Source organism: Peromyscus leucopus, chromosome 16_21, assembly GCF_004664715.2.
Source record: "Peromyscus leucopus breed LL Stock chromosome 16_21, UCI_PerLeu_2.1, whole genome shotgun sequence".
Taxonomy (NCBI): domain Eukaryota; kingdom Metazoa; phylum Chordata; class Mammalia; order Rodentia; family Cricetidae; genus Peromyscus; species Peromyscus leucopus.
The window spans coordinates 7,360,354-7,373,482 of record NC_051084.1 but is presented as its reverse complement, the minus strand read 5'-3'; the positions used below and the strand labels follow the sequence as shown (position 1 = coordinate 7,373,482).

General features: G+C 53.3%; 2 protein-coding genes across 2 annotated transcripts; both read left to right on the top strand.

The window, feature by feature from the left end:
* Positions 1 to 225: 225 nt before the first annotated feature.
* Positions 226 to 1,496, top strand: Ier3 (immediate early response 3). The gene is made up of 2 exons (XM_028861705.2): positions 226 to 482; positions 593 to 1,496. The coding sequence occupies exons 1-2, from the start codon at positions 273 to 275 to the stop codon at positions 863 to 865; spliced, it is 483 nt and encodes a 160-aa protein (XP_028717538.1). The 5' UTR covers positions 226 to 272; the 3' UTR covers positions 866 to 1,496.
* A 392-nt stretch (positions 1,497 to 1,888) lies between these two features.
* On the top strand, positions 1,889 to 11,600 carry Flot1 (flotillin 1). The gene is made up of 13 exons (XM_028861698.2): positions 1,889 to 2,050; positions 2,347 to 2,403; positions 2,647 to 2,722; positions 2,801 to 2,891; positions 3,054 to 3,197; positions 3,317 to 3,436; positions 3,884 to 3,979; positions 4,164 to 4,316; positions 8,860 to 9,041; positions 9,134 to 9,179; positions 9,601 to 9,738; positions 9,887 to 10,051; positions 11,252 to 11,600. The coding sequence occupies exons 2-13, from the start codon at positions 2,361 to 2,363 to the stop codon at positions 11,282 to 11,284; spliced, it is 1,287 nt and encodes a 428-aa protein (XP_028717531.1). The 5' UTR covers positions 1,889 to 2,050; positions 2,347 to 2,360; the 3' UTR covers positions 11,285 to 11,600.
* Positions 11,601 to 13,129: the final 1,529 nt, after the last annotated feature.

Sequence of the window (13,129 nt, the reverse complement as noted above, 5' to 3'; positions counted from 1 at the left end):
ATGCCCGGACATGTGCTTACTACCCCCAGCGATTACACCCACCCGCATTCACTGCTCCCAGACAAAACGTGCAGTGGGTCACCTAGGGAGTAGGCAGCCAAGACTCCGCCTGCATTCTGCTTCCTCCTCGGAATTTCCAGCCCTTCGCAGCCAACTGCTCCCCAGCTGCGAAGGGCGGAGCTCCGTGGGCCCGGCCCCTTCTGGACCATATAACTAGCGCCGCCTCGCTGGGGATCCGCACTCTGGCTCACTGTCTGCACCGCGCTGAAATTATGTGCCACTCGCGCAACCATCTCCACACCATGACTGGCCTGCCGGCCCCGGCTCCCGCTCCCTCCGCCAGCTCGGAACTCCGGCGAGGCTCGGGTCCCGAGATTTTCACCTTCGACCCTCTCCCGGAGCCGGCGGTAGCGTCTGCCGCGCGTCTGAACACTTCCCGCGGGCACCGCAAACGCAGCCGAAGGGTGCTCTACCCTCGAGTGGTGAGTGTCTCCGGAGTGGGCAGCAGGAGGTCGGGTCGCTCTGGCGCCTACAGGGGACAACGAGACGCAGGGACCCTGATCTGACTTCCCCCTCTTCTGTCTCTTCCCAGGTCCGGCGCCAGCTGCCAACCGAGGAACCCAACATGGCCAAGAGGGTCCTCTTTCTCCTGCTCACCATCATCTTCTGCCAGATCTTGATGGCTGAAGAAGGTGTGTCGCAGACCCTGGCTCCGGAGGATGCTACCAGCGCCGCTTCACCCGAACCCATCCCTGCACCCATGACTGCGGCCCCGGTGCTCGAGCCCTTGAATCTGACCTCCGAGTCCTCGGACTACGCTCTGGACCTCAAAGCTTTTCTCCAGCAACACCCGGCGGCCTTCTAAATGCGACGGGCCACACTCAGTCCCGGAAAAAAACAAAAGAGGCACCGGCGTATCCGGTGCGCCAGAGCGTATCCCAAACTGGGACTTATAAGGCAATGCGAACTCAGAACACTACGGCCAAGGTGCTGGTGCGAGCCCGAGGCACCGAGGGTCCCGGCTAGGCCCACTGGAGGAGGGCGGAAGCCTTCCCAGTGTCCTAGTTAATATTTATGTATTTATGTATATCCTCCTGGGTGAAGGAGGGGTGTATGTAATATTTATTCTAACTTATGCAGGGGTGCGAGATATGCCCCCCTTGCTGTAACACGGATATCTGGATTATTTATTAACGACGTGTAGGGTCGGTGAGACAGCGTGGTGGGGGGGAGGACTTGCAGCCTGGGGATAAGACTTGGTGGTAGGTCCTAAGTTTAGGGGTAACAGTCCGTCTTCCAGCACCTCAACTCCGTAGTCTGTTGTAAGGCTTGCGGCAGACCCTTGGGAATCCGGTCTGTGGTCTTTGTCCTCCCGCTTGCTTCTCAGGGGCGGCTGCGGGGGTCTTGGGCCCATGGATTGTCAGAGGGCGGCTGGTGCGGGTCGCCTAGTATGTTCTATGAACACGAATAAACTTGATTGCCGGTTATTGTTATCAGTTCTCAAAGCGTATCTTTTCAAGCGGCCAAAAAAAAAAAAAAAAAAAAGAAGGCGTGGCGGGAGGATATGACTAGGTCCCCGGTGTGCACCTCTTCTTGGGTCCCGAACTCTTTTTCTTGGAGTGGCAGACCTACATCCGGCCGCCGGATGCTGTCACTCGTTGCTGGGTCCGCGGGTTTCCCCAGTGGGCCGGCAGTGTGTGGCAATCTGCTTACTCACGGCGCACGGCGGGCACCCAACGGCGGGGCCGGGAGGGCGTGGCCTCGGCGGGGCGGGGCCGGGAGGGCGGGGCCAGTGCCGGCAGCGCCCTGGGGGGCCGGAGCGGGAGTGCTGCGGGCGCCAGCGGGGCCTGCCGGGAAAGGGGCGGGGCTAGGGCCCGGTCGGGGGCGGGGCCGCGTCCGCTGCAGCAACAGGGTGCGGCCGAGTGGGGGGCGCAAGCGCAGCTTCCCGTTAGCCGGGCGTCCGGGCTGCCCCCTGCCTTACCCCAGGGCTCTGCGCGTCTCCGCGCTTCCCGAGACCCCGGCAGGGTCGCTGCCCGCGCACTACCCGAAGGTGAGTGGGGAGGGAGGGGAGGCGGAGCCACGGGCGGCCGAGGAGCCGGGAAGATGCGGAACGGTCTGCAGACCCCTGGGCACCGGAGATGGAGGGAGGGGCAGGGGGCGCGGGAGAGGAGGACCGTGAGAGTCGGCGGACGCAGGGGGAGGGAAGTCGCCAGGGATAGTAGCACTGCCACAGGGGCGCTGAGTGACTGGGCGGTGGCAGGGGCAGAGCGTGCTCCTGACGGGCATGGGAGGAGGCGCCACAGGCCCCTTCCCCTCCGCCAAGGCTTTCTCTCCATCCCCCTCCAGCTGCGGCCTCAACCATGTTTTTCACTTGTGGCCCAAATGAGGCCATGGTGGTCTCCGGTAAGTCTCGTCCCGGCCAGTGACACCCACTCCACCCCTGAAGCCCCTTTAAGCCTGACCTCTGCCCCCTCGTCTCCTCACCAGCTTACCAGCCCCAACCTTCTGCCCACCGTGGCCAAAACCACCTGTGATTCCCCAGAATGCTCTCCCTCGACTCCCGGGTTCTCTGTGTGAGTGTGTTCCATCCTCCACCCTGTGGTCTTTTTGGCTCTGCCATGGCCACATTATGCCCTCACCTTACAGGGTTCTGCAGGAGCCCCCCAGTCATGGTGGCTGGAGGCCGAGTTTTTGTCCTGCCCTGCATCCAACAAATCCAGAGGTAGGTGGATGGAACCCAGGGAGGAAACCCACTTTCCTCTCAGCTCTTTCCCTTACTGTCTGCTCCTTTTCCCCCTAGGATCTCTCTCAACACACTGACCCTCAATGTCAAGAGTGAAAAGGTTTATACCCGCCATGGGGTCCCCATCTCAGTCACGGGCATTGCCCAGGTGAGGCTTTCAGAACCTTCCTCCCAAAGCTGCTCCCACCTTTTCCTGGCCATTGAGCACCTCTGACCATGGCCTTCTGGACTCTGCCTTTCTGCTGGTCTCACCTTCTCCAGCCGCCCCCAAGGCACCTAGCTCTTCCTCCTCTCTCTACTACGGCTCCAGGTGAAGATCCAGGGCCAGAACAAAGAGATGTTGGCAGCCGCCTGCCAGATGTTCCTGGGGAAGACAGAGGCAGAGATTGCCCACATTGCCCTGGAGACGCTGGAGGGCCACCAGAGGGCTATCATGGCCCACATGACTGTGGAGGTGGGACTGGGGGACAAGAAAAGATCTGGGTAGGGATGCCAGGATGAGTGGCACCCGAGGACCACCTTGTCTGTGACAGGTGATGAGTCTAACCTCCCTCCTGTCACTATTCTCTCTAGGAGATCTATAAGGACAGACAGAAATTCTCAGAGCAAGTTTTCAAAGTGGCCTCCTCAGACCTGGTCAACATGGGTATCAGCGTGGTTAGCTACACCTTGAAGGACATTCATGATGACCAGGTAAAATACACAGTTGAGGCAGGATTCGTGGCTGGAGCCTGTAATCCTAGCACTGGAGGTAGGATAGAGGGACTAAAGCAGGATGGATCCATAGGTCATCTACATAGTGAGTTCCATTCCAGCCTGGGCTACCAAGTGAGATCCTGTCTCAAAAACAAACAGCCTGTGCTGGTGATGCACGCCTTTAATCCTGCACTTACATGGGAGATAGAGGCAGGTGGATCTCGGTGTGTTGGAGGCCAGCCCAATCTACAAGGCAAGTTCCAAGACAGCCAGGGATACAAAACAGAGAGACCCTATCTGGGAAAACAAAGAACAAGTTTAGTGTAAAGCACCGACCTAGCCTCGTGTCCTGGGGGCCCTGGTTCAACCCCTGCACCACACAACAAACCAACAGCCTGATCCCATCTCTCGACGCCCCTGAGACTGTTTTTTTCTCTCCCGCAGGACTACTTGCACTCTTTGGGAAAGGCTCGCACAGCACAAGTTCAGAAAGATGCTCGGATTGGGGAAGCAGAGGCCAAAAGAGATGCCGGGATACGGGTAAGGAGATGGGGGATGCTTGGTCACCGCTGGCTTGCCAGACACCCAGTGGACAAGGGCACAGGGGGCTTGGGGGGCCCAGCTGAGTGTGTTTGGCCAAGCTGGCTCCTCAGGGGGTGACAGTAGAGAAATCTGGTGGAGAACAGGTCCTTACCCTCTGGCCTTCCTCACTAATCTGACCTAGGAGGCGAAGGCCAAGCAGGAGAAGGTGTCTGCACAGTGCCTTAGTGAAATAGAGATGGCCAAGGCACAGAGAGACTATGAGCTGAAGAAGGCTACCTACGACATCGAGGTCAACACCCGCCGAGCACAGGCTGACCTGGCCTATCAGCTGCAGGTAAGTGCGGCCACACTGGGCGTGTCCAGGCTGCTCTGCGACCCTTCTCTTGTCTGTCTTCCATCTGTATTAGAGACTTCCATCAATTTTGACCCGTCTCCCCCATAGGATAAAAGACATAAAAGTCTCAAGTAGAGACTGGAGAGCTTTCTCAGTTGATACATGCGCTGAGTGGCACACACGTGTGATCCCCATGCTGGGGAGGCAGAGACAGGAGGATCTTGGGGGAGTCACTGGTCAGCCCGGCTAGCGTAATCACTGAACCTCAGGCCAGTGAGGGACTTTGTCTCAGAGTATAAGGTGTCTGCAGAGGGATGATACTGTGCCTTGTCCTCTGGCCTCCACAAACACACCTGTACATGTATGGGCATCTGCACGTACATATGGACTGGAGCATTCAGCTGAAAACCTCTCAGAAAAGAAAGAGCCAGGGTGTGGTGGCACGCACTATTTTAATCCTGGCACTCGGGAGGCAGAGGCAGGTGGATCTCTGTGAGTTTGAGACCAGCCTGGTGTGCAAAGTGAGTTGTGAGTTCTGAACAGCCAGGGCTGTTACACAGAGAAACCCTGTCTCAAAAAACAAACAAACAAACAAGGAGAGAGAGAGAGGAGAGAGAGAGAAAGGCCATGAATTCGATTGATCAAGAGGCTCAGTTATGTTTGGGCTAGGCTGTACCTATTACGATCAATCCACATGAGTCTATTAAATGGGTAACAATTTATTAAGATATAAGTTGAGGAAATACAGAATACAGAACGGAGTAGACAGCTGAAGTCGTCCTCTGATCTGACCGGGACCCTTCTCCCTTCCCCTATAAGAGGCCATGTATAAAGGCAGGAAGCGCCGTCTCCTTCCGGCCCTATAGCCATGGGCCGAGCAAATTCCATTACACGTGCCTGTCTGTAAGGGCACCTGGCTGCAGGTAGGAACCAGAGCACAGATCACCCAGTGCTCCACCCGCCAAGCTGTGTTCTGGGTGTGAGTCTGCACCTGTTCGGAAGAGAGAAGCTTTTTCTCGCTTGCACAGGGTACCCCAAGACTTTGGTGATCAAAGAGGAAGGAAACAGATGTGGACCTTGGGTGACGGGAAGCGATCCTTTCTATTACAAGAAGGTGTAGCTGGTCCCTGTCTTCATGGTTGCACATTTGCGAATCTGCCCGCTCACTGGGATTAGTGGGTGGGCCCTGGGTCAGTGCTGACAGCCTTGGTGTGACACATGGGCAGGCACAGAATGCTGAGCAGTTCTGGTTGCCTGATGGAGTCCCCAGATGAGATCAGATAAGGAAATGCTGCCTTGTTTCAGCCGTCAGGCCGCAAACAATTTCACCACAGGACCCCAACACCATTTCTGCATTTTTGTGATTTTTGTTACTGATTTTGCTGTTTAAAATGACTCTTGGGGCTGAGGGTATAACACACACACAGACTCACACGTTCACAATAAAACGGCACTCAAATAGTACTAAAGTGCTATGTGGAGTCCCTTAGCACAAGACTGTGATATGCCTTATGGAGGAGGTGTGTGTGTGTTGTTAGGTTACCTTGGTTCAGACAGGAATTAAAATACAGTTGGCTTCTGTTCCACTGGAATGCATTGGCTCTGTGTGCTTTATATAAGGCGTCTTTATTTTTTATTTGTTTTTGTTTTGTTTCATTCTTTGAGACAGGGTCTCACTATGTACCCGCCTGTCTGCTCTGGAACTGACTATATAGACCACTGGCTGGCCTCAGTCACCGGCCTCTACCCTCCGAGACCTGGGACTAAAGTTGTGCACCACCATGTCCTGCTTGTTTGTTTGAGAAAGGGTCTCACACTGTAGCCCAGTTTGGCCTCCGACTTGTAGTAATCCCCCTGTCTCAGCCTCTTTCTTTCTTTTTTAAGATTTATTTATTTATTTTTATGTAGATAAGTGCTCTATCTGCACTACCAGTTTATGCCAGAAGAGGGCATCAGATCCTACTGTAGATTGTTGTGGGCCACCATGTGGCTGCTTGGAATTGAACTCGGGACCTGTGGATGAGCAGCATCTCTCCAGCCCCCTGTTTTCAGCCTCCTTACTGCTGGGATTACAGGCATGTACCACCAGGCCTAGCTTAGAAGATATCTTTTGGTTTTCCAAGACAGGGTTTCTCTGTGTAGTCCTGGCTGTCCTGCAACTCACTGTGTAGACCAGGCTGGCCTTGAACTCAGATATCCACCTGCCTCTGTCTCCCCAGTGCTGGGATTAAAGGCAGGCTCCACCCACCTGCCTAGAAGGTATCTTTTAAACAAAAACTCTTAAGCAAAAATAAATATTGATTGGCTGATAAAGGGTGTAGACGAGGCTGCTCCTTGAACTCACAGAGATTCTCTTGCCTCTGTCTCTGAATGCTGGGTGTCGCTGGCTTTCTTTGCCAGCCCCCAAATCATGACACGGAGACTTGTTATTAATTATGAATGCCCAGCCTTAGCTTAGGCTTGTTTCTAGACAGCATTTTATTTTATTTTATTATTTTATTTTATTTATTTATTTTTTTGAGACAGGGTTTCTCTGTGTAGCCCCGGCTGTCCTGGATCTTGCTCTGTAGCCCAGGCTGGCCTCGAACTCACAGAGATCCGCCTGGCTCTGCCTCCCGAGTGCTGAGATTAAAGGCGTGCGCCACCACTGCCCGGTGCTTTTTTATTCTTAATTTAACCCATTTCTATTAATCTATGTGCTGCCATTAGGCTTGTTTACCTCATCTGCACACTGTCCATCCCACTTTCCCGCTTCCTCTGTGCTGGCTGGCTCCCCTTCTCTCTGCCCGCCAGCGCCGCCTGTCCCTCCTCTGCCTAGCTCTTTTCAGCTTTTTATTACACCAAACAGGTACCTTAGGCAGGCAAGGTGAAACAGCAACATATCTTTACGTAGTTAAACAGTTATTCTGCAACTTAAATATTCTATTCCACAACAGCTGGGGTTAAAGGTGTTCACTACAGTCCTGTGGTAGTTGAGCGCACCTTTAAACCCAGCACTCGGGAGGCAGAGCCAGGCGGATCTCTGTGAGTTCAAGGCCAGTCTGGTCTACAGAGCAAGATCCAGGACAGCCAAGGCTACACAGAGAAACCCTGTCTCAAACAACGCCCCCCCCATCAAAAAAAAATTTTTTTTATTTTTATTTTATGTGATGAGTGTTTTTCGTACTTGTTTGTATGTGTACTGTGTTCATGTGTTGGTGCTTGGTCTCTGTGGAGGCCAGAAGAGGGCATCACATGCCCTGGAACTGGAGTTTCAGATGCCAGGCAGATGCTAGGTGATGAACACAAGTCCTTTGCAAGAGCAGCCAATGCTTTTAACTACTGACCTATCTCCCCACCCCCCCACCCCCTGCCACCCGTGTGTCAGGCCGGAGACAGCCTGCAAGAGCTGGCCGTCTCCAACCATGGGTCCCCCAGGATCAAACTCGGTAGTCAGACTTGAAGTCAGATGCCTTTGTGCCCTAAGCCATTTTGCTAGTTCCAGGATCACACCAAGTTGAGGCTAGCTTGGACTACTTTTAAGGTAGCCTGGAATACAGAGTGACAACATCCTACCTTTAAAAAAAAGTCAGGAGAGATGGCTCAGTGGTTAAGAGTGCTGCTGCTCTTCCAAAGGTCCTGGGTTCAATTCCCAGGACCCGAATGGTAGCATACAACCATCTGTAACTGTAGTCCTGTGAGATCCAACACCCTCTTCTCGTGTGCAGATGGACTTACAGACGAAATACCCATATACATTAAAAAAAAGTCTTTAGAGATTGATTGGTGGTGGCACATACCTTTAATTCCAGCACTGAGATCTCTGATTTCAAGGCTAGCCTGGTCTACAGCTAGAGTTCTGGGATAGCCAGGGCTACACAGAGAAACTCTGTCTTGAAGAACCAAAGTAATAATAATAACAACAACAACAAGAATGGAAAAAAAGAGAAATCTGAACACGCGCACACAATCTGTGGAAGCTGGTTATAGTAGTTGCTTCTAGGAAGGGAACCAAGTGGTTTGAGGCAAGAGTTGGGAGGAAGCCACTTTTTCCATATCTACTTTTTCTTTTGAACTTACTTCGTATGCAAAAAGATTTAAAAAAAAAAAAAAAAGTCCGCTGGGAGGGTGGAAAAGGCAGTACTGACTATTGGGCCGTCCGGGCTGGAGTTGATGGTGGCCAACCCTAAGAATGGCTGCAAAGGGAAGTGGAGAGATGTGGACAGGACTGTGGAGGTAGAAGGTGACCGCCAGAGGGGGTCAGTGTACTCTAGAGAGTTACACAAGTGGAAGACCCGGGAGGGACGCTTTCCTCACCCAGGGGAAGGCAGGTACCTGGTCACTACCCATTCTGATGCTGAAGCCTTTACCTGCTCTGAGGAGTCCTTCTGTACTTGAAAAGGATCCCACAACCTTGTAGGCTGGGTAGACCGGGAAGCAACTTCATGGGCCTCTCCCACACCCTAATGCTGGCTTTTCTCTCTGGCTCGGGGGTGGGGTGGGGTGGGGGGTGGGGTGCGCAGTCTGCTCCCCAGCCCTGACTAGAGTGCCCCTTGCTCTCTAGGTGGCCAAAACCAAGCAGCAGATCGAGGAGCAGCGGGTGCAGGTGCAGGTGGTGGAGCGCGCCCAGCAGGTGGCGGTGCAGGAGCAGGAGATCGCCCGGCGCGAAAAAGAGCTGGAGGCCCGCGTGCGCAAACCTGCGGAGGCTGAGCGCTACAGGCTGGAGCGCCTCGCGGAAGCAGAGAAGTAACTCCCGCTTCCTGCGCCCCTCCTGGCCCCTTGACACTCACAGGCAGGCAAGGCGCCTGGCCACCAACCCCCTTCCCTTCCATCCCCAGGGCCCAGCTGATCATGCAGGCCGAGGCCGAAGCTGAGTCTGTGCGGGTGAGTTGTGGCATGGCCCCTGCTTAGCCCAGGGAAGGGTTTGGGTCAGATTTTCTTAACTCTTCTTTGACTTTGTCACCCTGGCTGACCAGGAACTCACTGTGAAAAATAGGCTAGGTTCAAACTCACAGAGACCCGCCCTCCTCTGCCTCCCAAGTTCTGGGATTAAAGGCGTGCATGCACAACTGCACCCAGCTGGGGTTTTTTGTTTTTGTTTTTGTTTTTTATGTGGGGGGCAGGATGGGATAATGTACTATCTTGCCAGTATGGAGGTCAGATCTCTTCTTCCACACACGTGAGCCCTGGAGGTTTAACTTAGGTTGTTGGCCCAAGCACTTTATCCTCTGAGCCATCTCACTGGCCTCAGAATTCCGTGTTCTTAGCGAATGCCATCGGTCTCAGTGCCTTGTACCCTCTGCAGATGCGCGGGGAAGCTGAGGCCTTTGCCATAGAGGCCCGCGCTCGTGCGGAGGCCGAGCAAATGGCTAAGAAGGCAGAAGCCTTCCAGATGTACCAGGAGGCCGCCCAGCTGGACATGCTGCTCGAGAAACTGCCCCAGGTCTGGGGGTGGGTGGGACTGTGGGAGAGGGGTGAGGTGAAGTAGGTGATGGGGGGCCGTAAGTTAGGGGTGACCAAAGTGAGGAATTATGACCAGTAGTAGGGTGAATTTGATGGGTGGCGTGGTCAGAGCTCTCTCTACCTACCAGGTGGCCGAAGAGATCAGTGGTCCCCTGACCTCAGCCAAAAAGATCACACTGGTGTCCAGCGGAAGTGGAACCATGGGGGCAGCCAAAGTGACTGGGGAAGTACTGGACATTCTAAGCCGCCTGCCAGAGAGTGTGGAGAAACTCACGGGCATCAGCATCTCCCAGGTGATGGTGAATGCCGTGTGTGTGTGTGTGTGTGTGTGTGTGTGTGTGTGTGTGTGTGTGTGTGTTTGTGTATGTGTGTGTACCTGTGTCATGTGATACAGTGCTTGATGGGCATATGGGCATCCAGGAGCCCAGGAAGTCACAGACAGTGACTTGGGGTCAAGTCACCCTGCTGAGGACCCAAATTCAGTTCCCAGAACCCATGTCAGGTTCTTGCTTGGCAAGTTCTAGGCCAGTGAGAGACCTGAAAACAGAATGGTGCTTGAGGAACAACAGCCAGATATCTTTTGCCTTTCACACACAAGTACACATACAAAAGAACGACCTCTGATATGTTAAATAACGTAGCTTCCCACGGCTGGGAAGCAGAGCTTCAGCCAGGCTAGTTAGTCTTCATAGTCTGTGTGCCTGAGCACCTGAGGAGAACAAAGGATCAGCTGTCCCCTGGTGATAATTCATTTCATGGCAAAGGTGAGAATGATGTAAATCACAGCCCCCTTGCTGGGGTGTGTGTGTGGGACTGTTTACAGAGTGCTTAGGGCACTGTTGTGTGTGCCACAGAGATGTGTAGCTGGGTGTAGTGGTATAAACCTTTAATCTCAGGCAGGGGGCAGAAGCAGGCTGAGCTGTGAGTTTGAGACCATCTGGGGCCACATAGTGAGACCTTGTTTGTGAGTGGTGTTGTTTCTCTGTGTAGCCCTGGCTGTTCTGGAACCCACTCTGTAAACCAGACTGACCTCGAACTCACAGGGATCCACCCACCTCTGCATCCGGAGTGCTGGGATTTAAGCATGTACCACCACTGCCTGGCAAGACCGTCTTAAAAATAAAACAGCACCATGCCTATAAAAGCAATCTTCATTGGCTGGGCGGTGGTGGCACACACCTTTAATCCCAGCACTTGGGAGGCACACAGAAACCCCGTCTTGAAAAACAATCTTCATCAAGCTGGGTTTGTTGGACCCTCTTTGAAGCCTGAGCTAGGTTTTGTGCTAAGGAGAATTATGCAAGCAAAGCTCTGGTCCTCTGACCTCGTCAGTGACAGATCTCCATGACTACACTGATGCCTCTGCCTCCTGTGTATGTGCCACCTCACCCAGCAAGAAGATTGTTGGCCTTTCAATGCCTCCTGAACCCATCCTTCCAAGTGGTTGCTGGAGAGCAGGTGCCCAGTTCCACATCATCACTTTTTTTCTCCAGGTGAATCACAACAAGCCTTTGCGGACGGCATGAGCCCTCAACTCTCAGCAGTACCTGGACCTGTGGCTCAAGTGGTCTCATTGCATGCACCTCTCCTGGCCTCCCTGGGCATGCCTCCTGACAGAGAGATGCACCATATCTCCTTGCCAAATAGTCTGTGCCTTGCCTTGGAGGGGTTGGCTCCCTTCTCAGTCCGTTGCCAGTGCCCTACACCAGGTTTTGATGATCCCACTTAAGCCCATCCCAACTATTTAACTTCCTGATTAAACTAGACTGTGTGAACCTGTTATCTACACTTTCTTCACCGAGACCAAAAGATGGCCCTTCTTGTTAAATAAACCAAGTACCGGTACTAGTGTGCAGCATGCTGGAAGCAGAATCACAAGTTCCAGGAGCCTGGTTCAATTTCTTCCCCTGGAAGTGGGCTGTGGGGACACTGGACTCCTGCAGTCCAGTTGGCACGGTTTAGGTACATCAGGTAACCGAGTCTGGTGTTGCATTTGTATGTAACCCTCAAACACCCTGCTTTATACATTAAATCCAAATCCATTATGTCTAACTCAACTAGCATGTGTGGCAGCTCCAGTCTGTAGCTTTAACAAGTGGAGACAAACGATAACTCCACCAGCCTGAGCAACAGACTTGTCTCAAAAAGCCCAATAACTTTTCCGACTAGAAGGATTCACTTAAGCCAGGTGGTGGCTGCAGTAGCAGCTTATGCCTTTAATCCCAGCACCAGGGAGGCCAGCCTGGTCTACAGAATGAGTTCCAGAACAGCCAAGGTTACTGAGAAACCCTCAGTGTATGTGACCAAGTTAATAGCCCCAGAGGTACCTGGGATGGACTGGAAGGTTGAAAATGAAACCTGAGGGCCAATTCACCTCGGGCATTAACTGACATGGCCCAAGCAGCTCTGGACTCCACAAGCCTCCACTGAATGCTAGCGTTAGAGGTATGTCTAACCAGTTTTAACTGTCTCCCTGCCCCCAACCCCCACCCCTGGAGAGCTAGGGATGTGAGTGGTGCCCAGCACCAAAAGAAAAACTGCAGGGTGTGCCACATGTCATTTCAGCTATTGGAAAGGCAGAGGTAGAATCGTCACCTAGCTGGGGCAGCCAGGGCAAATTAAGGAACACTTAGTGAGGGACAGAGCTCAGTGGCAGAGCATCTGCCTAGTGCATAGGGTCACGTTCAATCCCCAACGCAAAAAAAAGTGTGAAGATGTGGCCGGGACTGAAGATGGCCCAGTTTGCTTACCAGGATTTAAGACAAAAGGATTAAGTCTTCTGACATCCTTATGGGCTTGGGAACAGTGCAATTCCACCTGGCCTCTCGCCTCCACCAGCAGCTCTACCTAACCCTGAATGAGCACGCCTCACACCTTTTTTCCAATTCCCATTTATTTTTGGCTCTTGGGGCAATGTCATCTTTTCAATATGAAAAAAAGCAGCCAAGTTCAACACAAAATAGAAAGGTAGGGTAAGACCAAACCAGGAAGGAAATGGCAGAAGCAAAGATGTCACCCTCCCTCTGGGGAAGGTCCCAAACACCCAGGTGGCAGCACACCTTCCCAAGTTTGGAGGTTAAGTGGACTGGGCGGTTTCTGGACACCCAGAGACCAAGGCTCTGCTCCGGCCTCACTCCCACCTCTCGGAGAAAGGAATACAGGGAGGACACCTCCAACGGCAGATTTGGCTCAGGACAGCCGGGAGGCTATAAATGGAGATAATACTGTTAATACCTCTCCTGAGGCTGAGATGAAGCAGAGGGAAACCTGTGGATTGAAAAAGCAGTGGATCCCCTGTGTAAATGGCCGTGACTGGAAATCCCACCCCTCCTCTTCCTAGTGACCCCTACTGGATACCACCCTTCCCTTTC

Coding starts and splice junctions, on each gene's coding strand:
- Ier3 (XM_028861705.2), top strand. CDS start 273: ATGTGCCACTCGCGCAACCATCTCCACACCATGACTGGCCTGCCGGCC. Junction 483..592: donor GGGTGCTCTACCCTCGAGTG/GTGAGTGTCTCC, acceptor GTCTCTTCCCAG/GTCCGGCGCCAGCTGCCAAC.
- Flot1 (XM_028861698.2), top strand. CDS start 2,361: ATGTTTTTCACTTGTGGCCCAAATGAGGCCATGGTGGTCTCCG. Junction 3,437..3,883: donor AGGACATTCATGATGACCAG/GTAAAATACACA, acceptor TCTCTCCCGCAG/GACTACTTGCACTCTTTGGG. Junction 3,980..4,163: donor AAAGAGATGCCGGGATACGG/GTAAGGAGATGG, acceptor AATCTGACCTAG/GAGGCGAAGGCCAAGCAGGA.